At 39.4% G+C, this 27,054-nt stretch overlaps 1 protein-coding gene across 1 annotated transcript in view; it reads left to right on the top strand.

Moving 5' to 3' along the window:
- LOC122811072 (diacylglycerol kinase zeta-like) overlaps positions 1–27,054 on the top strand; it is a 3,109,428-nt gene that overhangs the window by 1,947,500 nt on the left and 1,134,874 nt on the right. Inside the window, exon 19 of the mRNA XM_044082630.1 lies at positions 1,533–1,606. Coding sequence (XP_043938565.1) covers positions 1,533–1,606 — 74 coding nt within the window. The remainder of the gene's footprint in view (positions 1–1,532; positions 1,607–27,054) is intronic.

Raw genomic sequence — 27,054 nt, 5'->3', positions numbered from 1 at the left:
GGCCATGCCCTTGTTTGTTCTGCAGTGGCTGACAGATATATGTAGTATTTTAGAGTAGTTCAAGTGAAAAGCTGTTTGGACATAGGCTTTTGAGGGTGAGATCCTGTACTACTAACCTCAGTTGAGAGGGTGTTCACTCCAGTAGGACTGGATATTATAATATTGTAATACAAAGTCATAAATTTTCCTTGAACAATGATTAATTTGGATCTGTCACTATGCATACTCTATGATGCAGATGTCAGAGTACTGCACACACACATTCTGTACTTAGCAGCTGGAAGAATACCTAGAGGAAAGGACTTGGTGCCATTTGAAGAATCAAACACACTGTGTGTTTTTCCATTTTATTGATGGAGCTACCTTATATTTAAGAAGTGTGGGTATATCTTTCAAGCGCAATAGTTGTTGGTCCTTTTTTATACTGAGTTACTTTGAGAAATCCTGGTAGAGCTTAACTTGATTCCCTGCTTTTGAAAGTGTAGGGCCATACTTTACCACATCCACAGCTGTTAATTTATCCTTATAATTTAGTTGATTAAATATTATGGGATAAGGAAAGATGTTTCGTGGGTGGTTTAAGGACTCTGAGGGCTTTCAGCACCTATTTCTTGTTGCAGTTTTAGGACTTCTGATAAAGAAGTCTAGAAAAAGACACCATTTTAGTTCTTTTTGTTACATTCTATTCATCCATTCAGAATGAGGTTATGCCTCTGCTTTTTTTGTTCTCATCCAGCTTTGGTTGCATGACATTGATGGTATACTGGTGCTGTTTGAAGTAGCCCAGCTCATGACTAAAAAAAGGGTGCAAGAACTAGTTCACTCACTATATTAACACATGTTAAAGAAATTAATCAAGTAAAGGCCTTATTGTTATGGTTCTGGGTGATCTTTACGGATAGTGTAGAGTCCAAGAAAGCTGTTTTAACCCTCCTTCCACCCAAAACGCACACACACACACACACACACTTCTATCTTATTTTCTATTGCCATTGAATTAATAGCTGAGTATATGTTAATATATGAGTCATTGTATGAGCATTCACATTCATTTTCTCTTCAATTTGAATCTATTCACATATGATAGGCTTCTTAATAGTTCTTCATTTATACAGGTGAGCATGTTTGTTTATTCTTTCTACTTCACCAGTCATTCTTATTGCAGACACAGCTTACTCTAGAGGTTAATAGTCACTTATTGTGAAATACAGCATTGAAGGTTTTGAGATGCTTTATTAGACCCATGGTGTGGAGATACAGAAATCAGGCTGTATACTTTTCTGTCAGCTCCAGTACCCTTTTCAGACTTCTCCTGTTATGTTAAGTAAATTATAGAAATGTTCTTGCTAGAATTTAATAAAAAGTATTTCTTACAACTATGGGATATCTATGAAGGAATGTCATTTTCAAGTGCATTATTCATAACTTCAGTTAGAGACTTTAGGATAAAAGAGAAGACAGGTATAAAACAGAAGAAAAAAAAATAGTTTTAAATAACGTTGCTGCCTTTGTCATCTTGTTTTTTTCATTAGTGTGATGGCACAGATCTGACCTCAAAAATCCAGGAGCTGAAGTTGCAGTGTATTGTGTTTCTTAACATCCCCAGGTATGAAATAACCACCTTCCTCTTAAGTATCTCTTTATGTTATGATATCATTTATACTTATTTTCATTACATTTAATACATGATTTTTTTTCTAGTTGCTTTAACCTTCATGCCTTCCTACCATTAAACCTCCCCAATCAGACTCAGACCATGTTCAACTCCACACTAGGAGTGTACCTAGTGTAGCGGGGGGGGGGGGTATTTGAGGAGCTGTCATCAGACAGCCATGCAGGTCCTTGTGCCTCTACTCACTTGCTCTGCTGCTAGAGGCAGACACCCCATCACCTGGTCCCATCTAAGTCTGGGTTTCCTCCTTATAGGACCTGTCTTGCTTGTTCTTGGGTTAAGAACCATGTGGTGTCTTCCTACTAGCTGCTTTGCATCATTCCAAATACAAGCTATAGGGGCATTGCTTATATAACACTAACCCCTCCCATACTAGCTGACATATGTACCCACTTTACCACAGGGGATATGCTGCCCTTTTCCCATGTTCTCCTGCTTCTCCATGCCAGGCCCTTCAGGGCTCCTAAAATTGGTTTGTGACTCCCAAGTCTACGTTCTCTGATCATATTCCCACCTCTTTCATTCAAGCCATATGTCCAGAAACAAGCATCTGAGTGGGACTACCGTAACCTCCCCCCCCCATTCCACTCACTCCCATCAAGACCAGTCAGATTTAGATCATGTGATTCATGCTCAGGGCATTATCCTTTTATCCACAGTGCTGAGCTTAGGTAAAGTTCTTTTGCTGTTTCCAGTGGCTGTGATATTATTGTGATACATATACCTATTTAGAGCATGCTCGAGCACTGTCTTTTGGGTGCACCAAGCATAACAATGTTTGATTTTCTAATCAAAATTATCTTTGTGACCAAGCAGACAAAAAAATACTTTTGTGGGGAAAAAACAAACAGAAAATGGAGAAAAAATTGTATGTCACACTTTTGTGTGATACACGGTACTTCACTTAATTTTTGGCAGATGATGGTAGAAAGTTAAGTCACTAACCTTTATCCTTTCATCTTTAGGACTAGCGGAATAGTTTTTGAGTAAGTGGATAAAATATTAAACAGAAGAAGAGAAACAGATATTTATATGTGACAGTTAACCTGTTACTTTCAGATATCTGGGGAGGAAAGTGTCAGAAAACTGTTATTGGCTGTAAATGCACAATGATGGCAACAATTCTGTCATTGTTGATAGAGTCGGTTATATGTATAAAGATGTAATTCATGAAAAAGTTATTGTCATTGCACACATCAGTGCATTATTTTATTAATTTTTTGGGCTAGATCCTTTTACATTTGTAAATGTGGTAAATCAAGTATCATATATTCTACATTGGTTATCTCTGATAAACAATATCACATCAAAAATCTGATAGTTACTAGAGACCAGTTGGCATAATGGTTAAGGTCTTCACCTCCCATGCATCAGGTACAAGGTTTGATCCTGACCTCCGACCAATGCCTGTTTAGAGTTTGCACATTCTCCCTGTCTCTGTGGGGTTTCTCCCATGTCTGAAAAACATGCTGAGTGTTTCCATCTCAAACTCACCAATGAATGGAGCTGTAGGCAGCAGCACAGACTCTACATGGTGCCTTATAAGGGGAAGAGTTGTACAGAGCAAGTTCTTTGGGCATCTACTGTGATGCGTAGTATCCTCAAGATAGGAGAACACAGATCACAGACTGTGCGCTGTGGCAGGGCTAGCCACTTGACGGTGTAAATTATGGCTGTTGGTGATTCGGTCATGTTGACTAATTTCTCCAAAATGGGCATGGGTAGTTACCGGTGGTAAGTGGGTTGAGGACCTGACCTACTCTGACCTACTCGAGGGACACTTGCTAACGGTGTGAGGAGGGTATATGTGCCCCTATTGTCCAGTGTGTGCCTGCCATAAAGCTCAGCAGCCCTGGGTCAATAAGCTACTGGATGGCTGATGTCTAGTTGCTCATCCTAGGTTAAGTGAGATAGCTTTGTTGATCGAAAGCTGGATGTAAAACCAACCAACCTGCCAAACATGAACTGAGAATTGCTACGCTTAATATAGGTTCACTGATAGGATGCAGCTTGGAAATGGATGACATGATGATATGGTAGAGGCTGGACATCCTATGTATCCAAAAAATGAGATGGAAGGGCAGTGCAGCAAAGTCACTTGGCTTGGGATCCAGACTCTAATACTCAGGAGGGGGACAGACTAGAAATGGTGTAGGAATTGTGGTGAGAGAGAGGCTTTAGAAGACAGCGAGGGATATCTGTTGCCACTTGGCTTGGGATCCAGACTCTACTACTCAGGAAGGGACAAGATAAAAGTGGTGTAGGAATTGTGAGAGACAGGCTTCAGAAGACAGTGAGGAATATCATCAGAATTAATGACAGACTCATGGCAATCAGACTCCACTGTAATGATAGGGCAGTATTCATAATCTCAGCCTATGCCCCACAGCAGGGTTGTAATATTGAGGAAAAAGAATGCATTCAGCAGTTGCAGGACCTACTAGATAAAGAAGGACAACATGAGTTGGTGTTGATAATGGGTGACTTGAATGCACATATCGGAACAGACAGAACAGGATATAAGAACTGTCTGGGACCACATGGGTGGGGCAACAGGAATAAAGAAGGAGAAGCCATTCTAGACTTCTGTCTGGCAAATTGCTTGGTAGTAGTCAACACATGGTTCAGAAAGAGAGACTGTCACAAGATCACATACAAGAGTAGCCAACATGCAACTCAGGTAGACTTTCTCGTAGTAAGGAAAAGGCACTGGGGTAGAATCCATGATTGCAAAGTCATCCCCAGTGAAACAATCAGCCCACAGCATAAACCACTAGTTGCCACAGTCAGCTGCAGGCAGTGGCCAGAGAAGTCTCTAAGGTCAACAGAGACCAGGCTGAAGACCTAGAAGTTGACTGGATAGAAAGTACAACAGTTCAGGGAATTACGCAGGGCTGCAGCACCCCAAGAAGAGGAGGAAATAGGTGGAGCTGAACAAGAATGCAGCACCTAAAACAGCATGTGTTAGGACTACAGAAGATATGTGGTTGAGCCAGGTATGGAAATAAGGTACATAAGGAAATCTGATGGTGGAATGCAGAAGTCCAGGAAGTCATCAAAAGAAAGATGGAGTGCAGGAAGAAGTGGGGAGATAGAAAAGACTGACCAGGCTAGGAAGGACTACTGGTTGGATAATGAAAAGCTAAGAAAGAAGGTGCAGTAGCAAAGAATAGGGCATCGGAGGCACTCTACCATCTTTTGGAAAGTGACTCAATAAGTGGCACAAAGAAACTATATCAGGTTGGAAGGCAAAAACAGAAAGATAAAGAAGAGAGTCCATCAGCCTTCATAAGGGGTGCCATCAACAACCTGCTCACCAGTCCACAGGACATCAAAGGCAGATGGAAGGAGTATTTCCAGCAGCTTCTGAATGAAGAAAACCACATAAAAGCTGTAATGCCCCAGAAAAAGCCTACAGTGAGAGAAGAAGGAGGAACCCAGTCTAGAAGAAGTAAGAACAGCACTAAGGAAAATGAAATCGGGGAAAGCAGCAGGCTCAAATGAGGTCACAGCAGATATGATAAAGATGCTGGGTGAGATAGTGGAGAAATGGCTCCTGAGAGTACTAATAGCAGTGTGGAGAGAAAGGCGTATCCCAGATGACTGGAGAATAACTATATTTGTGCCAGTGTACAAGAACAAAGAGGACATCCACAACTGTGGTCCGTACAGAGGCATGGAGAGGGTGATTGATAAATGGATACACAGAGTAGTAGAATGTAAGATGGGAGATAAGCAGTTCAGATTCAGATCAGGATGCAGCACAACTGACCCAATGTTTGCAATGAGACAGATACTTGAGAAGAAGCTAGAGATGAGGAGAGAGAGTCCAGCTGGGCATTCCTAGATGTGGATAAAGCATATGACAAGTTCTCAAGAAAGCTAATCTGGGCAATACTGTGGTGGTTTGAAGTCCCAGAAACATTGGTAGAGTTAGTGCAGGCTATGTACAAGGACCCAGTGACTCAAGTACAAACAGTGTTCGGCCTCACAGAAGGGTTCCCAGTGGGAGTGGGTGTACACCAGGTTTCAGCTCTGAACCCACTGCTGTTCATACTGGTGAAGGACTACATTAGCAAACAGGTCGGAGGGGACAGATCAACAAAGTTGCTTTATGCAGACGATGTGGCATTACAGACAAACTCTGGGATAGAACTTCAGCAAAGGATAGGAGCATGGCACATAGGATGAAACTAAGCACAGCTAAGACGGTGGTAATGGCAGCAAATTGGGGAAATCAGAAGAAGCTGAGAATAGAGATAGAAGGGAAGATAGTGGAACAGGTAAACAGCTTCAAGTATTTGGGAGGGGTGATTGAAGAGAAAGGAAGTCTGAATGAAGAGGTCAAGCCAACTAGCATGGAGTGTCAGGTGTAGTCTATGACAGAAGAATGCCAAAGAAGCTGAAAAGTAAGATACACAAGACAGTGGTGCCACCAGTACTACTGTATGGTACAGAAACCTGGGCAGTAAAAGCAGAACAGTTGAAGAAGCTAGAGGTTATAGAAATTAAGTGCCTGAGAAGGATGGTAGGATGCACAATGTCTTATGGACGAAGAAATTAAGACAGAAGAGCAGAAGCCAAAGTAGCTCCAATTGCAGAAAATATCAGAGAGAACAGATTATGGTAGTTTGGACACATGCAGAAAAGCAGAAGACAATCTGGTGAGGAAGATTTGGGACAGACAGGAAGAAGATAAGAGGAAGTGAGGACGTCCAGCAAAGAGGTGGATGGATTGTGTGAAAGAAGATCTGTGACAGTCAGGCATGAGTGTTGAAGAAGGCAGGAGTGCGGCACTGAATCGAGAGAGCTGGCAACAGTTAACACAATACCCCGACCCCATGTAGAAAAAAAAATGGGAAAAAGGGAGCTGATGATAATGATGATGAATCTGAATTAGTTGCAGCCAAGGTTGTAGCACTATTATCATTGTGGGAATTGGGTGTACTAGAACGTAATACTGGAATATATGCACCCTTAGGCAGCAGCCTTCTCAGCACAGACTCTCTCTTTTCTGAAGAAACCCTTGAGGATTCAGTAGAAAATGTTCAGGAGAGGTTATGTTCACGAGCTGCTTCTGAAATGAAGGATGCATTACACCAAAAGAAGATTGAAAGGAGAGCACAGCCTTTTACTGCTATGCTGGATCTTAATCCAGAGTAATCCGTATTCAGAGGCATGAGTAGGGTAGCTGCCCTAAGGTGTAGGCTGTCAAGAGACACCATCAGCTACTGCCAATGAACTTAGGAATACATTATCAGCATTGACTTATGAAAGTGTGAGGATATTGCAGCTTCATAAATTAGTGCTAGTACTGCATTTGCAGTTCAGCTGAAGTGAGGAAATGCCTAGCTTGAGGTGAGAATGGCATAGTAACAATAGCAAACTGCTTATTATAGTTTTAGCAGGTAGCTTGCTACAGTTCCAGGAATTGAGACAAGCTTTTTTAAGTCATAGAAGGGTGCCAGTACCAGTTTCTGGATCTGTATACAGGACATCAAATGAGCTAGTTATGGGTCTGTATTACATAATCAGTTGTATATTAGAAATGATACATTAATGTTTGAAGTATTTAGTAACTCTCTTCCTAAAATATCAGTTCACACATTTTAGAATTTAAATAAAAGTTCACTGTTAATTCTGTCTCAGGTCTAATATTTAATGAAACTCCAGAACTTTTGCATAGGCTATCTCACTGACCGACAGCAATCAGTAAGATGGCACTCCGCACTATCATCTCCCCTTCCAGTGAAAATGGGTGTTCCCCAAGGATCCATCCTTGGACTACTACTTTTCAATATCTTCTCCAACTCACTCTACTCCTCTTGTCTACAACCTTCATTAGTCCAGTATGCAGACAACTCCACAGTTATCACCATTGCTAACTCACCCTCTGAACTTCTAACCACTACCCAGTTTTCTTTCAGCTCTGTTGAAACCTGGCTCACCAGTAATCAGCTCATCCTTAATCCCCAAAAAAAACTCTTACTCCCCAAAACTGTTACTCATGTCAAATCTACTTTTCAAATAAAATCACAAAATCACACTCTCATAGTTGCTGACTCTAGTACTAAACTCCTTGGTGTAACCATTGATAATCAGCTAAAATACTTCTTCCATATAAATAACTGTATCAAGAAAACCCATCAAAAACTAGGACTTCTCTACAGAAATAAAAAATTCCTAACCCCTGAATCTAGAACCACCATCAACCATGCTTATATTTTGCTATGCCTAACATATACTGCTCCCATATACTCACAAATCTTAACTCCACCTTACTTAGCAAACTCGAATCAACCTGTCACAAAATAGCCAAATTTGCTGCACAACAAACCTACAAATCTCACCACTGTATCTTCCTCAAACATATAAACTGGCTCGAACTACCACACCTCGTGCTCCTCTCTTAGCTCCAAATTTTTAGCTCCAAATTATACACTCCATTATTTATTCATCATGCTTCTGTCCAGCACTAGGCACCATAAGCTCCCACTATGTCCCATGCAGACTACTCAAGAGCTCCACCCAAGACTTTTTACAAATTTACAAGCCCAAGTCCAAAATAGGAGACATTACATACAGCTACCATCCCTCTATTGCTTGGAACAAACTCCCTAAAGAATTTAGATCACTTTCACATCCTAAAGTTTTCAAACTAGCTACTAAAGAGTACTTAAAAAGTCACTGGATTTGTACCTGTTCTCAGCCTCCTTGAATATACCTTCACTAAATAACCTAACTTCCTCTGTCTTACCATCATTTCTTTTCCTCTGTACCAAAACATTTACAACTTAAACTGGTCTACTTCATCATTTTTTACCTAACACTATCTCCTTTCCTTCTGCTGCGGTATTCTTCATAACACTATTATAGATAATTGTAACTGCATATATATGATATCTGTTCTACAAGTTTTATTATGAATGATTGTAATGTTAACTGTGTTAGTAACGGTTATATTTTTTGTAACTATGTTTTAGAGCTTTTCTCCCCGGGCCTCTGCTGAAAAAGGGCTTTTGCTCAGTCAGACAATCCCAGTTAACAAATATAAAATAAAATAAAATAGGCTTCAGAATGAGAAATCAAAATATAATCTGATTATTTTTCATGTTGGCAGAAGTGATCTTGAAAAAACTGTACTCAGTAAAATGGAATAATGTCTCAATATAAACAGAAAATGATTGACTTTAACAGTTGGCTTAGTTTCTGGCATCATTCCAAGGGGATCGAGTACATGACTGTCTGAGAAGACATGATCGACAGACCATGAAGCTTTGCCAGCGATGGCCTACATTTGTCTCCCTTGAGCTTCAGGCTTTTAGCAAGAGCTCTTTCCTTCCCCATAGTGCCTTTTTTAGGCAATGCCATGAGGTAAAAACTACCAACATGAAAATTTCATCAAAATACAAATTAAAGGTCATTGCTAAATGCTTGTCTCGGGTCTAATGTTTTATGAAACTCCAGAACTTTTACATAGGCTATCTCACTGACTGACAGCAATCAGTAAGATGGCACTCCTCAGTATCATCTCCCCTTCCAGTGAAAATTGGTGTTCCCCAAGGATCCATCCTTGGGACCACTACTTTTCAATATCTTCACCAACTCACTCTACTCCTCTTGTCCACAGTCCAGGTTGATAGCAAGCTTTCTTAACCCTGGAAGATGCTGACATTTGTGCAGTCACAGAAACCTGGTTCAAAGCTGTGGGGAGCATCCCAGCCATAGCAGGTTACTCATCCTGTCATGCATTCAGACCCCAAACTATGGGCAGCAAAGCAAAAGGAGGTGGAGTTGCAATATATATTAAAGAAAAAAAAAATAATAATCTCCGTGGTATCCCCAAAGTCGCAAAACAACCCACTAAAGTGTAGTGGGTCCAAAAACAAAACAGTGTAAGAAACTTCTCTGTGTGGAAGATTTTCAGTCCATATATTTCTAGTTAGTCACTGTATATTAATCAGATCAGACAATAGTAGTTGAAGTAGTAGTTCAGACAGTAGGAGTAGTAGTTCTTCTACTACTGTTGTCTGATCTGATTAATATACGGTGATTACCTAGAAATATATGGACTGAAAATCTTTCACACAGAAAAATATATATTAAAGACATGCACACATCCATGCTGGCCAAATGGTATGATGCACAGGAGACGCTCCAGGTGCAGTTAACCATTGACAAGACCCGTATTCAAATCATAGCTACAGGCCCCAACTTTGACTCAAGATGCCCACTCTACCTATCTGGACCTCTTTGAATCTATCAAGATTCAGCCCTTTACCCTGATCCTGGGCAACATTAACTATCCAACCATAGACTGGAAGAACTACTCGTGCCGAAGTACAAATGCCCAGAAATTCCTGGATTTCATCAGTGCAAATGCCTTGGACCAGCTGGTCGACACTCCCACAAGAGGTGATAATATCTTGGACTTGGTATTAACCAACATGAATAGCCACTACAGCATCCCTACAGTGTCATCCTCCCTGGTAAGTTCTGACCACGAAGCGGTCACTTTTGAAGGGACTTTCTCCCCTGAACCCCCCCCCCCAGTTAAGGTCAAACAAAAAAAAGTCTTCAAAGCTGATTACAACCTCCCAAGCAAAGGTATAACCAGCTTCACAGCCCCCTTCCCCTCCATAGGAACTGGCACATATGTCCAAACCTACACCAAAGTACTGTATAAGCATTTATATAGCTGCATGGAATCAAAAATACCAGACAGGACAAAATCCTCCTCCTCAAGGAAGAGTAAACTTGTCTGGTGGACATCTGCAGTAAATAAACTCTATAATAAAAGGAAAGAATTGATGTCAAGGACCAAGAAAGAGAAGGTGCCTAATTAGAAGCAAATAAGAGCACTAGTGAAATCCTCCAAAGCAAACTTCAAGTCCAAATTGGCCACATCTACTAAAGACAGTCATACGACCTTCTTCACATATGTCCGCAATCTCAAAGGAAGCACTCAGATCTGCTCAGAACTGGTGGTCAAGGACACCAAATACACAAACACTGTAGATACAGCCAACCTGCTGGCAGACAGGTTCATTGAGAACCTCACCCCTCTGTTCCCCATCAGTAAATCAAGACATCCCCAGCACCTGCCTCCCTCCCCATATTTCTAGGTAGCAAGTCATCACTGCCCTCTGAAAGGCAAAAAATACAGCCTCCATGGGACCCGATAACATCCCGGGCTGCATCCTAAATGAACTCAGGCAGGAACTTGCAGCACCATTAAGGCACTCTATTCAACCAAAGCCTGAGTACTGGCTTCATCCCAGCCGGGTGGAGGATAGCCACTGTCATCCCTTTGCACAAATTTGGAGCATCCACCAATCCAGGAAATTATAGACCCATCAGCCTAACTATCCTGATCTGCATATCCATGGAATGGATTATCATGGACCTCATTAACAAGGACATTGGAAAACTCCAAACACTCAATCCCACACAGTTTGGTTTCATCAAGGGGAAGGTTATGCCTGTTAAATTTGGTTGACTTCTTTGAGACAGCCACCAAAGCCATGGATGAGGGGAAGACTGTGTACAACTGCCTACCTTGACCTGGCCAAAGCCTTCAGTACTATTCCCTACTTGGGTATAATAGATAAGCTCTCTCAACTAGGCATCAATCCATATGTTACCAGATGGATAGCAAATTGTCTCACTGATACAACATACCTAGTCAAAACAGGGGAAGCCACCTCAATCACTAGACCCGTAATAAGCAGTGTAGCCCTGAGATCTGTTTTGGGGCCTTTGCTGTTTGGGATATACTTTTCTGAGGTGCAGGCCAAAACCAGTGATCTATGGCTGACCAGGTATGCAGATGACTGTAAGCTGGGTGCTGTCATCAATTCCCCTAGTGATGTGGGCATCCTCCAAAGGGTCTCACTCAAACAAATGACTGATGCCAGAAACATGGCCTCAAACTGAATAACCAAAAAATGCATCATCGTTCCCTTTGGGGAGAGTGACATCCTCACAGATTATCACATTAATAACAAGGTCCTAAGCACATAATCAGTTGTAAGGGACTTGAGCACCCAGGTTGATAGCAAACTGACTGTTGACCACCATATTGCCCCTGTTGTACAGAAAGCTTTCTACATGCCCCACCTCATTAGGAAGGTTATCTCATCCAGGGCCAAGGAGGTCATAACATCCTTGTATTCTTCCCTTATAAGACCCATTATTGAGTACAGTGGCTGTTTTGGCATGTACCTCACAAAGCACATGCAGCAGCTGGAGACCGCAGAGGTTCCTTACCAAGAGAATCCAGGACTTCAAACATCTACCCTACACAGATAGGCTGAAAGCCCTGTCACCTCTACTCAGTCTCATACAGATTCCTCAGAGGTGACCTCTGTCTGGCATACAAAGCAATCTCAGACCCCGCCTTGATAGGACTGCTGCATATCCGCAAGTCAATCTCTCTTGGAGTAACCCACATGCGCAATCTCATCCTGGTCTGTGACATCAGTAGGACTTGTTGGCGGGACATATTTGTATCCCAGAGACTCCCTCTTCTGTGGAATAGACTCCCTCTCCGTATCAAGCAAAGTACCTCATTAACCCATTTTAAGCGCAACCTAGATAATTAGATGGGGAACAGAAAATACATTCCTGGGAGTCCACTTGTGTCACTGCTTGATAAAGACATTGGGTGCTGACTTGTCGGAACACGGGCTAAATTATTGGCTAGGTTTGTAATGGCCTCAGATGCAATAGCCTAGTAACTTCCTATGATATGATACTAATGAACATTCTCTGCAATCCCTTAATATTTATTGAAAATTTGCCTTCACTTAAACTTGAAGATTGAGTTTTCAATGGCTAAATATTTTAAATACAAGCTTAATAGTCACGGGATTGAAAACATGTCACTTGTTATAACATGGAAGGATTTTGTCTGTGATCAGATGAGTTGTGGGTACTGGCAGGCTTATCTCTAAGTTAGAGAAAATAATTACTTGTCATAGAAATCAAGTTAACATCTCAAACATTTTATAAGGAAAGGAAACTGTGCTACTCTACATCAGTATCTTGTAACAGACCTAGAAAAGTGTCCTCCACGAGTGCTTGTTGCTTGAATTGTAAGCTTCACAAGCTTATATTTATTGTAATTCTTGATTGCAAAATAATGGTCATAAAAGAATCAGTGGACATATTAGTTGTGATTGTAACAAAGTTTGTAAAATAATCTTGTATTCTGAACTCGCTGTCAAGAAGGGTTGTCACTGTTTTTGGACACAGCATTATTACTTTCATGATTATATGTAAAAAGTGAAAAAAATAGTTTCTGAAATATAAATACATAATTTTATTAAAATTGTAACATTATGGACTACTACATCATATGGAAGCCTCCGAATGAACATTTCAAAGCACTGCAACTTTGTAAATCGTATGCAGCTCTCCCAGAAATGACACATCTGTAGTTCTTCTGGGAGATTTTAGTTATCTAAGTATAAAATAAAAACAGCATTGGGCTGGATTCAGGAAGCCTTTCCATGATGGAGAAACCTAAACTTTTTATAGCCAGATGATGATTTAATTATTGTGTAGAAGAGAAAGGTAAGGCCAGTGCATCCTTCAAGAAAATGTACCACACATCCATTCCTCTGTTTCAGAGGGACTACCCTATTAGTAAAAGTCTTTTTAATTGAAAGCATACACCCATCCAACAGTCTTATGTCCAGCAGTAGTAAAGGGGAAACAGTCTCCAGCTACCTTAGGTTGTGGAGGGAAAGGTAAACACCATCACATGTCGTCAAAGTGATTACATGCTGGTTTTTCCCTCTTATCCTCCCCTTTTACCACTGGAAGAAATATTTTTACTACTCTCTTCTTGCTAACAGATATCCTTTTCTAATGTTTTTCAGAAAGTTCTCAGAGTTGTAAGGTAGAATTTCCTCAACTTCAAGCACATCACATCTGGTTACAAAAACATTATTGCTGCTGGATAAAGTCTTACTGAAAAGAGCAGTAGAGTGTAGACCAAGGCTTCTAGTCCAGATTTTTTGTCCAGGCTAGTATGAGAACTGTACTAGATTTGTCCAGACTGAACACTTCTGTACAAGAGAAGTTCAGAATGGTAGTACTGAAGACCCTATGTTTGTTAAAGCAACACTAAATATAAAACATACCTTCATATTTCGGTATGACCATCAGAAAGGAAATTCTTCATGTAGTTCATCTTTATGATTGTCATCATGTAGTTTTCTATTTGAACTAAACACAGGCCACAAGAACATTTGCCAAACATTTAGTTTTACTTGCTTACACATCGTATTAAATAAAGGAAAGCAAAACAGTGGCATCCTTCATTTTATTGACAAATGCATACTTGCTGTTTAAGTCACAGTAGTTCACTGAATCAGTGTGATGATTTCTTTGATGCAGCCCTAAGGATTGTAGTTAGTAATAAGAAGTCATGTCTGAATCCTTCCTCTGTCAGTTACGTTCCCTGAACTTTTAACATAGGTTGATAGGTTCATAGGTTGGTACTAGGCTATCAGCCCTAGGGCCTATACAAGCCTAGCCATAACAATTCCCTGGCTGTTTCTTCCCACATTATTTACTTTCCTGGACCCCTGTCTAGCAGGGCGACTGACATGATCCCTGGCGTGAATTTCCTTTCTCCCATCCAATCGTCAAGGTTCCTCTTGAAGAGGTCCAAAGAGGCACTCTGCTTGACATGTATGGGCAATCTATTCCAGAGTCTGGGGAGTTTCTGGGTCAGGAACCTATCCCTCCAGCATGTTTTGTTTATTGTGATGACAAGGTTTAGATCCCTGGAGCGTGTAGCTCTGAGAGATTGGGATTCTTTAAGTGTAGCATGTCCAACAGCTCTGGGTTTGACATGGCCTTATATGTTAAGCAGAGATCGCCTCTGAGCAGACGATATGCGACAGAGTACAGCTGGAGTTTTTTAAGGCGGTCAGAGTAGGGCATCAGTAACCTTTGTGGGTGCAGTTACAGATTCATACAGATGAACGCTGATTCTTCCCCTAACTAAAAGGCATGTAATGACCCAGAGTTTTCAAAGCAGAGAAGCAGTCACAGACAGGCAAAGCAAAGGCAGAGTCCTGGTATACATGTCATTCTTCATTTTCCTAGGTCTTCATGCAAGACTCCACATGAGAAAACTACAGTGTACCTTAAGGAATTTTTGGAGCCCGCCAGGCCTCAGAGACCTTAGATTCTTAGATTCACCTTCTTCAGCCTGTTTGAAAATGAACAACTTTGGTGGCCAGTCTCTTAAAACTTTACCTGTAATGCAACAACTTGACAAAAGACTCTCTGGATTGTACTCTGTAGCTTGCATCTCTCATTCTGAAGACATTGCAGTCAAAAATAAAGGTCTTTGCACATCACATTGAAATAAATTATGCATCCTACAGAGCACTGTAGCTTTTCAGGGCATCATTCTGGGTCACATGTAAATCATCAGTGATACTGCTACTAGCATCCTTATGAACTACCAACACACACAGTTGCTTAAAACACAATTGCATGATCACAAGTCATCAAGAACATAGTATGTCTAAACCCAACCTAATGCAGATTATAAGCATAAGCCCTCCAGACCCCTTGAAACTTATATGTATTACCTCTACAGTTCGAATATGACCTTTTGTGTTTGGGCAGTGAGGACCCAACTGGCCAATCATTCATCCCATGTAGGTAAACTACTGTATTGTGGTATGTTAACACACAAGAGAACATCTTTGGGAGTCTGTGTTGAGATACTTCTGGCCCTGCACTTGGCCATTCAGCATAATCTTCTTTTTACAGCAGGCCATCCCCTGTGACTACAAAATCCCTGTATGGACTCAGTCAAATGGCAAATAACTTTGAAAAATGGAAAACTGATTAGAGACTTTGGAGGACATTGCACAGATCTGGGGCATTTCAGCAATAAACCTGTTTGACCTCTGAAATAGTTGATGACCGAGAAACATGATAACTGAAAGTCTCTGAAGGAAAACCAATAATTACTAAAAAAGACAACAAAAGTGATGAGTTTAATTTAAATTCAGAATCCAGTTAAAGATGATTCTGGCTATATATCAACTAAGTAAAAAGCCCAGAAAAGTAGAGATAAAGTGAAGAATAAGTTAGAGGTGAAAGGTGTGAAGGGCAAAGATTCCGCGGAGACTCAGTGGGAAGCAGACCAGTGTATGGTGTAGCTGCAAGCTATGTCTTTCAACAATTTTGAATAGAAAATCTTCCAGATACTCAGAAGTTTTTAAAATAAGTGGAAATCTAGTAGTGCATAAAATCAAATGAGGAGACTGAAAAGTACTGAAAGTGCTGAATACTCACTCAAATTGAAACTAAGGTAAGATTGACAGAAAAAAAAGGAGAATCTGAAAAGGAACTGTTTCAAAGAAAGATCAGTTTGGAATGTAGCAATAGAAGGGAAAATCTAAGGTTTGCAAGCATCCCTGAGAAGCTAGAAGGAAGAAATTGCATAATTTTTATAAAGATAGTAACCGGACTGGTATCCCACAACAGGGCCTATTAACAGAATATATCATCTTTACATTCCAAGAAATCTTGAATAAGCATTCATGCCCAGTAATGGTGAAAATGCAAACACAGTAACAAAAATAGATTTAAAAAAAATGTGACAGAAAGGAAAAGTGTTGATAGTCAAAGACACCAGAGTATTTGTAGAAAATGATTACTCAGCATATACCGGAGAGAAACTGAACAAATTTACTCCAGTAATGGGGAACTGTCTGTGAGGGCTGAACTGCAGTATTCAGAGTGTTATTTTCTGGGCACATAGATGTTTATCGAGGAAGACAAGGAGATGGGAGGAATATTAACCAGCATAATAGAATAAGCAAGCAGATGGTGGTTCAGCTCCAAAGCCCTATGCAAATAATGACTACTTGGAAGAGAAAGGTTGCCAGTTGAACCTTTCCCTTTGTTACAAAAGAGAATGCTTGAAAACAAAATTTAGTACAGGAATTGACTGGGAGAACTGGCTGAGAACTGGCACTGAACCAACTGTTTGTGGAGATTAAAGGTCAGCTGTCCAAAGAGGACTGAGTAGAAGTGGTCTTTGTAAATGAAATGGGTAAATTGTAATATATCATCCCCGCACTTTGGATAGTGGGATTGTAGTAAAATGAGCTATTTTGAAAAATATTGCAAGTATATACAACCACAACCTACTTTGAGAGGATGATGGTATAAATTCCATTCTTAATTGTTTGGAGTACTATGGCTTGGAAAAAAGATATGTATGATTGATTAAAATTTTAAGTACAGCCATTTTTTAGCATAAGTAGAGAGAATCAGCTGTTAGTTGAATTAAACATGAATAATGAAAACATGAGTATTCTGCACTTGAGCCAAATGAAGCAATATTTTCACAGGGAGAGGGTTGAATAGTAAAAAAAATATAATGCACTACTGATAGATTTGCTTTTGATGATCATGCCCCTTGACACCTTGCAGCCTATGAATGCTTGCTGTGTAGAAATGTAACATCATAACTGTAAAATTCCTTGGGTTATTGAAACGTCAAAAATATTGTGGAAAACTTTTGGTAAGCTTAGCTAGGCTTAAAATAATCCTTGGGTCGTTAACCTAGTAACCACCTATGAACTTAAACTAAAAACTTGTGTGAAGAAAATGGGACATATGGCTGTAAGTGTACCTTGTGTCAGTAATGTTATCACTGCAGTCTAGTTAGGAAACTATTTTTTTCAGTGAATATAATGAAAATGTAATTACTATTAAAGTTTGTATGAAAGCATTGATCCTGAAACCTAAAGACAGGAAGTTGATTCATCAGAGGTTCATTGTGGCTCAGTACAGGGGATCTGATTGAAGAATTGTGTTTTCTGAAGCTGGACTGCCCAGTTAAGGCTTATTGTGGATTTAGTCAGAGGCACATTCCAGTAAATATTTTGTCTGAAGAGCTGAAAAAAAGGCCTGGCCTTGCATGGCATATAGCTGTGATTTTGTGAAACCTATTTTGGGAGGGGCTTTGCAAGACTAAACCTTTTTTGTAGAGATTCCCTTATAGATTTCAAATGTGAAACAATGTACTGTAAATATTTTGCTATGGAAACTTTATTTTTGAAAGCCAAGAGTACTGTTTTTCATGTTTTTGTTAATAGATTTACATTTCCTCATCCGTTTCTGCATTTGTTGTGTTTTAAGGACCCTTACTGGTGGAGAATGCAGGTACTTTAGCCAGGGGACCAGCTAAAAACAGTCTCTCATTGCTTGCCTGCTTTAAGTGTTAGTTATCCTTGTGGATTTGATCCAAAGTGCTGGAAGAGTTTGAGCTAACTTTTCCCAGGAGACCTATTTTAGCTACCTGCTTTGTTTCTGAGAGTGGCTACTGTTTCTTACAATGTTTCATCCTATACCTACCACCATGGAGGTTTTACTAAAAACCCTTGTAATCTCAAAGGTGGAAACTGTGCAGAAGTTGGTGCAATTGTAGCAATAGTTTGCGGGTCTGGTGAATGTGATTATGACCCATAGAACAGTTCCCACTTTTTTTTTAAACAAGAAACATCTTTATTGAATTACCACTTAAGACGTAGGTAGTCATACATTTGTATAAATGAAAACAAACTATATTGGCATAATTTCAGTTGCAAACATTTTAGATTATATACAGTCTTCTATACAGTCATTGTCAGTTGAACATTACATAGCTCATTCAGTTCCTGCCTTCTCTTAAACCTCATTCCTTCTACAAAACATTATTCTGCATGTATTGTTCCCACAATTCCCATATTTCTATGTAATTTGCTCCTACACCTTTCTGAAGATCCCACTTCCAGTTCTTTTAGCTCTTTTAATATATTCATTACTTCTAGTATGGCTAGTATAGACTTTTTGATTTCTATTTTATAATAACTTTTTTTTTTTTTTGCAGCTACCAGAATTAAACTATGCAAGGCCTTAGTCTTATGTGTAGGCAATTCCCATTGTGTATCACAGCTCAGAAAAACATAATTTCCTTAGTTTCACCAATTTGTTCACCCAGTATTTCTGACAGAGTAGTCTGCAATGAATCTCATTTCACTCCTAAAAAATATGTTCCCAATTACCTCTTTCTTCCCCATCACACCTCCAACATTTCAATCTACCTGAGGAAAAATAATTTGAAGTCTGCATGGGGTATGAAAATACTATGCAAACACTTCTAAGCAGATATCCTAAATCTTCTAGACTGTGTTATATATTTAGGAGCCATGCATATATCCACCTATTGTTTCTTTGTGAATTGCTTATCCAGTCTCACTTTGCAATCCTTTCTAACCTCCTCTTCATTGATTCCTCTTATCATGCAATATTTTATTTGCCCTACTAATTATCTCTTTTTTAATAGCTGCTTCTGTTATAGATTCTACTAAAAACTCTACCAGTGCTGGTCTTTCACTTAGGATCACCATATTCCTTTATCTTTGCCTAAACTCTGGTAGTTTCCATCTTGAAACAGAGAGTTAATTTATTTTTCTTCGTATTGATCACTGCTGCAGTAGCCTTAGCTGTATGGGTTATATCTTGCCAGGAATATAACAGCCAGTCAGCTTCCAAAGTTTCAGGGCACCCTCCACCCTCCCAAACTGTCAAACAGCTTGAGCTGAGTGACTAAAGGGTTTGGGTGCAAATCCCTTCAGAACTTTCCTGCCACCAAAGAGTATGCTCCTCTGAGGCTTTTGAGTGTTAATGGTTGGCTTTTGCATTCCTCTGCTAGGCAGATAAGCTCCCTTTGGGGAAAAACTTAAATGTTCTTATATTTATTGATGCTTTATTACTTTCCTCTTAAGAAAATTTATTTTAAAACTGGAAGTATTGTGTTGTAATGGACTGTCTCAAGACTCTAACTTGCTTTTAAATGGAACACTCATTTTTTTCCATCAGTTTGAATGTAGTGTAATCTGACAGCATATTTTCTGTGCAGAATTCGTATTTATTTTCCATTGTGGTGCTACCATAGTGTTTGAAAATTGCTGGGACAGAGTCACCATTTTTGGCTTGTCTGTGGAACAAATTGTTTATCCCATGATTGGTCCTTCTTCCAGCTACAAAAAAAGAAAAGGTTAAGCAAACAACTGTTGCAACCACAGCAGGCTATTAACTCAATACAAACACAGGTGGGTGACTCTGCTGTGTTTATTTGTTGTACCTCAGACTACTCATCTTTTACCCCAGATCCCTCTGGTGTAGCATCTACATCCACAATGAACAGGGGTTAGCCACGTCTTCTGCAGCTGTTGGAGTACCCTCAGTTGGCAAGGGAGACCCACTCTTGTCAATCCTGGGAGAAGGAACAGGAAAAGTTTCACTTTTGTGTCAGAATGCTGTGCCCATCCCTGTAGAAGCTGTTTCTGCCATTAGTAACATGGTTGGACCCATTTTTCCTGTCAAAAACAAACAGAAAACTGCACATTTATCTACTCCTCGTCAAATTTCTTCAGATAGGAGTAGATGTTCTTCATGTTTCACTGTTGCAGTCATTACATTTGGTTAATCTGCTGGCAGATTGCCCTCAGTCAGCCTGAATTCCAAAGTCTTGGGTCAGCGTCGGTTGCTGTCTTCTCTTCCATGACGTCAGGTCATCAGGGGTATAAAACATGCAGCCAACGCCATTTTCTTTAGTCTTTCTTGCTGCACGGTGCCCAAAGCAGAAGCATTTCGCAAGTGCCGGTGAGCCGACTACTGAAATATTCAAGTTTGAGTTTCAGAACCGAAGTATTCACTAAAGCGAAGTACCCCATTGGGGAAACTTTTTTCTTGCTTTTTACCGATGTCAGAAAAAGTTAATAATTGTATTACTTGTGGGAAGCAAATACCTCATAAGGATTTCCATTTATACTGTATTCCTTGCCTGCAACCTATGTGGTGTATTTGCTTGTAGATGAAGGTAAAGTTTATATTGATGCATGTATTTATATATATATATATATATATATATATATATATATATATATATATATATACACACATATATATATATATATATATATATATAATATTGCTACCTTTTTGGGGGCACCTGACATCGGGGTAAGAAAAACTAAAGAAAATAGCGTTGGCTGCATGTTTTATACCCCTGATGACCTGATGTCATGGAAGAGAAGACAGCAACCGACACAGGACCCAAGACTTTGGAATTCAGGCCAACTGAGGGCAACTTGCCAGCAGATTAACCAAATTTAATGACTGCAACAGTGAATGCACTCGAACATCTTCATTTATGGTAAGTGTACACAACTGTACTTTTACTGTGACTGGCTCAGGATTTAATTCAGGCTGTTGATCCTTGTGTTGGAGAGTAGTTTCTGGTAAAAGAGAGATGTATGCCCCTTTTCCTGAAGAGATTCAAGATTCAGATTCTGAACAGGGATATGCATAGACAGATTTCAGGGTTTTGTCCTCAGATTTCTGATTCAGATTCTGTGGAGAGCCTAGTTTCTGATTTTCCCTGTGGGGGTTTCACTTTCTGTGAGATTATTGCTAGAATGTCCCAGTGTTTTCAGCTGGAGAAAGCTGAGGTCTCTCAGAAAATACTATGAGTTGTTACAGAAGGATTTTCAAGAACGTACACTCTTCCTCCTGTCCTGTCTGCTTTAGAGGATATGTGTCTTACTGCCTGCAGTTTTTCTGATAGTCAGACAGCTGTACCTGAAAATCCAGATAGGATGTATAAAGTTCTTTAGTCTTTTAAATTTTTATACACTAATCCCAAACCTGACCCAGCATGTGTAGTCTTAGCTGACTCCACTGCTACTATGCAATTGGTTTATTCCAATCCTATCCTTTCTAATAAGGATGTGAATATTTATTGGTGGGTATGGGAAAAAAGTGTATACTTCTGCAACTTTGATTTTCAGAACTAAAGTGTCAGGCTGATATGTTAAAGTGTGTTCTGGCATTTTGTAAAAATATAAGACATTTTATCTACAGTTTCTTCTTTAAGAAAAATCTGCTTTAAACCACTTGGTTAATTGTGCTGCACAGATAACTACTCATTGTTTGCAGTCGGTTTATGACTGTCAGTACTACTTCTGGGGCTTTGGGTACTGGCACTGTCTTAATGAGGTTTGCTTGGCTGAATTCTCAGAACCTCCCAGATGATGTAAAATGAGATTTTAAATTCTGCCTTAAAGTTTTAGTGTTTGGCCCTTCTGCTGCAGAGGTAATCAAAAAGTGTGATGAAAGGGTTAAGCTGATCCATGGAATCTCATGAAGTTTCTTTATCCCTCCTTTTCTAAATTGTCCAAGGGATTTTCTTTCTTTTCTTTAAGTTTTGGCAAAAAAAAAAAAGAAAAACTGAATAAACTATCTTGACAGAATTCAGGTAAACAGACTTTAAGAAGTTACAATGGGATCCAAAAAGAAGTCTCAAACCTCACAAAACCAAGTACTGTCCAACAAGCCTGAATGACTCTTCAAGAGACCTTGTGACTTTAGATGAGTTGTTTATCTTTGCAGAGTGATTTTCAAAATGACAGGAATCTCTCGAGTGAAATATCTCCTGACAAGCTGTGATTCTAAGAGAACATTCAATAGTGTTTCTTGACTCACCCAGGGTTTGTGTTCTTCGGACATCAGCCAGAGATCTCATTTCAAAGAGCTTTTCTTCCAGAGGAAAAAATAGATTGTTATTTAGCTCTGTTTCTAAGATTTTTCACCCAAACTTCAGTCACTGCAATGGAATGCCTCAGGATTTTGGGTGTCATGGCATCTATGATTCTTGTGATACCCCTGGAAAGACTCCACATAAGAAAGATACAGTGGTATCTGAAATATCTGTAGTCCTAGCATCAAAACCTTTTTATCTTTTCAGATGCTGATGCTTCATTTTGTCAAAAGAGACATTTTTCGACGGAGACAACAGATGTCTTTAAATATTTGTCTCCCTTTCTTCCTCCTTGCACTAAAGCAGTCACTGCAGATTTTTGGATGTTCATGGAGATCAGTTTTAGGAGGGATAAAAATGCATGGGGTATGGGACACCAAGGACAGATGCAAGCACATAAGTATCAAGGAGGTGATTACTCTGATCAAGTCACTTAACTTTCTGAACCATCTTTGTTCCCCAGGGCCTCTTCAAGTGATTACAGACAATGCCACAGTCATGTGGTACATCAACAAGCAGACTAGCCATGTTAGCTTGAGAGATAGCTTTACAGCATAATCTCACTCTGCATGTATCCTGCATTCCATCAGAGCAGAATTGTGTGGCAGACAAGCTGAGCAGGACCGAGGCAGACCTTCACAAATGGAAACTAGATGAGGGTCTCTTCCCAGATTTGATCTGTCTGTGGGGAGTTACTCAGCTAGATCTCTTTGCCTTCTCTCTGAACAATCAACTGGTATAATTGATTTCCAGGACTCTGTGCAAGAAGGCCTGAAAGACAGATGCCTTTTCTTTGGGCAGAAATGTTCCTGGTATGCCTTTCCACAAATATCCTGGTTACTTCTGAATATTCAGGAGGAAACCCCCAAAATCATTATGGTGACTCCTTTCTGGCCCAGGCAGTTGTAGTTCTCCCTTTGTTTGGAAATGGCCACGGGCAATTACCAAAAGCTTCCTCACAGACTAGAATCTACTTAAACAAGAACAGGGTTGTTTCCTACAGCCTGACATCACTATCTCCAGTTGACTGCCTGGATGATAGGGCCTTAATTCCTTTTAGGCGCGAGTTTTCTGAGGAAATACAGCAGGTACTAATGGAGGCAAGAAAGCCTGCTACTAAAAAATCATATATTAGCAAATGGAAAAGGTTTTGTAGGTGGTACCAACAATATAACCACACCCATTCAGGGCTGTTTGTTCTGTGGTTATACAATGTTTGTGTGAGTTATTATCCTATGTCCTGTCTTATTCCTTTGTCAGGGTTCATTTATTGGGTATTTCAGCATGTCTGCCCATGGATCCTCCTCCTCCTTCAATGCAGTCTCATGTCAAAATGTTCTTGAAAGAGATTTTGCATAAGAGGGCTCCAAGTAAATCGGTGACCCCTCCATGGGATCTTTTTCTTGTGTTACAGAAGTTAACACTTCCCCCATTTGAAGTAGCTAATCTGACTAACTTGACGTTCTTAACATGGAAAACAGTTTTATTGATTGATCTGACCTCTGCAAGAAGGGCACCTGAGTTGCAAGCTCTTATGGTCAGTCAACCCTACCTCATTTTCCATAGGGACAGGGTTTCACTGAGAACTAATCCTTCTTTTAAGGGAAAGTGATATCTATCCATCTCCCAATTTTCTTTACTGAATCAAAAATGAGAGAGAAAGGATACATCATGCCTTGGATGTGACAGAACTAAATCTTTCAGATCTTTGGATCAGTTGTCCATTTTTTGTGAAGGTAAGAAGAAGAGACAAGCTGTATCAAAATAGACTGCTTCCAAATGGTTGTTGAAAGCTATTACATTTTGTTATACTCACCATGACATATCTATTCCAGGTAGGGTCAAAGCCCACTCTACCAGGGCATTGGTTTCATGGATCTTTGGGGAGGGTTGGATTCTAGAAGTATTCTAGAAGCTGCTACTTGGTCCTCTTTACATACTTTTACAAAGCACTGCAAGTTTCTCTTGATCCAGAACAAGCTTTGCTAGTACGATTCTCCAGGGGCTTCTGGACATTTTTCCTTCCTCATCCCAAATATAGTTAGCTATAGTAATCTACTCATATAGCTAAAGCTGCTACAGTAGTGATCAATGTGAGGAGCATGGTACAATTGAGTAAGTTGAACTTACCATAACAGTGGATGTTCAAATGATCACTGCTGCAGTAGTTACTCGCTCCCTGCATCCCCCTTGTTTTTTTATGCCAGAGTGCAGACCTTTACTTTCTTTTTTTTTTTCCCTAGCATGGACTTTTCAGGCCACAACCTCCCTCTTTATGCTTGCTTTAAAGTTCTGAGGGGATTCTTGCAGAAATTTCCTCGAGCTGCTTGACAGTTTGGACATGTGGAAGGTGCCCTGAAATTTTGGAAGCTGGCTGACAGTTATATCCTTGTCAGGCTAGTGCAGCAGTCATCATTCGAATACGTACAGTTATAGTAAGTTTAACTTAACGCAACTGTACTTTCTCAACTTTAGAAATGTATGCCATGTAGGCAATCAGGATAGATCTAAATTTGTCAAAACATTTCTTTTTGGTTAACAGGCAAAGCATTAAGGACCTACAATGGAAATGGAAGGGCCTGATTATATTGACTATGATAAATTTAAAAAAGAACTGCTTGCCTGGGCATATATATATATATACATATATATATATATATATATATATATATATATAAATAATGGGTCTACTTCAGAAGATCGACAGACCATTTGATCGACATTCATTTGGTCGACAACCAGTATTCAAGGCACTTAACAGGGATTTGCCCCCCTCCCCAATGTTGTACGACCCTGAAGTTGATATATATAGTTAAGGGGGTGTGGGCAGCACAACCCCCCACATTGGGGTGTGTTGGGGGGGTGAATCCTCCCACCCATCTTCGTTTAAAATGTGTAGTTTTTTCTTGTATTTTCATGTGCCCCCCACACCCCCCTTTCATTTATTTGAAAGGAAAATGTTTTTTTGTTCGAATAAACAATAGTAAACCTACATATATATATATATATATATATATATATATATATATATATATATATATATATATATACACACACACACACACACACACACATATATATATATATATATATATATATATATATATATATAAAATATATATATGGTTCCCTTCAGATGATCGAAGTTTTAAAACTTTGAATTTCATATGGCCGAGACCATATGATCAAAGTTTTAAAACTTCGAACGTTCTGAACGGATATCTCCATACAGCATGGAACCAGGAAATTTTCCGTTTTCCTCACTGTAGTGCGATCTCAGCATTGGTATATTTAAATAGCAGGGGGTGTGGGGGGCACGGGGGGGGGCTTGCTCACCTGCAAAAATATCCAAGACAATTTGTTTTGTTTTTATTTCAGGTCTCGGCCATATGAAATTTGAAGTTTTAAAACTTCAATCATCTGAAGTGAATATATATATATATATATATATATATATATATATATATACACACATATATATAACAATAACGACTAAAATAACTATTTACAATGGTGTCTACTATAAAACAAAGCTTTTTAAGCAGAAAAAGTAATGAGATAAGAGTAGTTCTTACTTAATTATTAAAGTCTGTTTATTCAGCAGTTCTTTGAATTTCAAGCATATATTACATGAAGAGATGATTCTAGACATTCTTGGCTGGTGTAACTTCTGAAGTGCAAGAAAAAAAAATTAACAACTGGAATGTTGATGATGACACATTTTTAAGAGCCCAGATGCATGAACATACTGTAAAGCTGTGTTTAGAACCTGATAGAAGCAGTAAAATTATCTAAAAGTATAAGAAGAAGGATGTTGCACAGTGATACCAAGAGCTCCGATAAGTTAATACCCTTAATAGGCTGCTCATTAGTTAGTGGCACATTGTTTAAAACTGAGTTGTCTTGTTCTAAATCTGAAATTGCAGCAAGAAATATCCAGTCTCCCGTTAATCATGAAGTAGCGAGTAATGACTTGTTTCAGATGTGGAACACTGGAGTCATACAACCAGATTTTATTCCATTAAAACTGAAGAAAATACTGGTGTAAGAAATGTTAAAACTGCTATGCATGCTACACATGAAACTATTCCTATAGAATTTGGTAAGACTGACACTTGGATTATTAAGTCAGTATTGTGTTATTTTATTATAACCAGGTTGGTAAAGTAAATTATTTTTGGAAGGGATAGAAATTCAGTCTTTCAAAGGTATGTGTCTGAGCGTAAGATTTATAAAGGTGGAAGTGGTATATGTTCATGGTGGTAAAAAAGAATATCTCCTCACACGTTTAAAAATTCATATGTTTCTAACAGTAGTCTGACTCCTGTAGCTGTAGCACCTGTCTTGATTTTTGCTGACATAGTAGAGAAACTTTTCCTCATTTTAAGGCACTGTAGGAGACGTTGGGGTCTGGACAACCTATAGACATTGTTTGGCCAGTCGGAACAAATAGTATCAAAAAGGTAAGGCAACAATTTGATATGCTCATTCACTGTAAAAATTGGGTTAGATCAGGCCAGTGACAGTTTTTTATATATACAGTCAAACCCAGGAAAATGGAATTGGCATAGGAGCTACAAAATTGGCTATAATCTGGTTCTAGTTAGATGTTAATATAGATCCCATGTTACATCAAAAACATGCCCCCATGATGATGGAGCATTGGAAACCAAATACTGTTAGAAGTGTCAGTGTAGGAAACAAATAAGAACAGAAAGTGAACTTTTCGAAAACTGTGAAGTAAATAATC

The sequence above is a fragment of the Protopterus annectens genome, chromosome 9.part0 (genome assembly GCF_019279795.1).
Source record: "Protopterus annectens isolate FY-2018-M chromosome 9.part0, PAN1.0, whole genome shotgun sequence".
NCBI classification, from domain to species: Eukaryota; Metazoa; Chordata; order Ceratodontiformes; family Protopteridae; genus Protopterus; species Protopterus annectens.
Note: the sequence above shows the minus strand (reverse complement) of the source record. Positions and strands in the feature narration are given on the sequence as shown.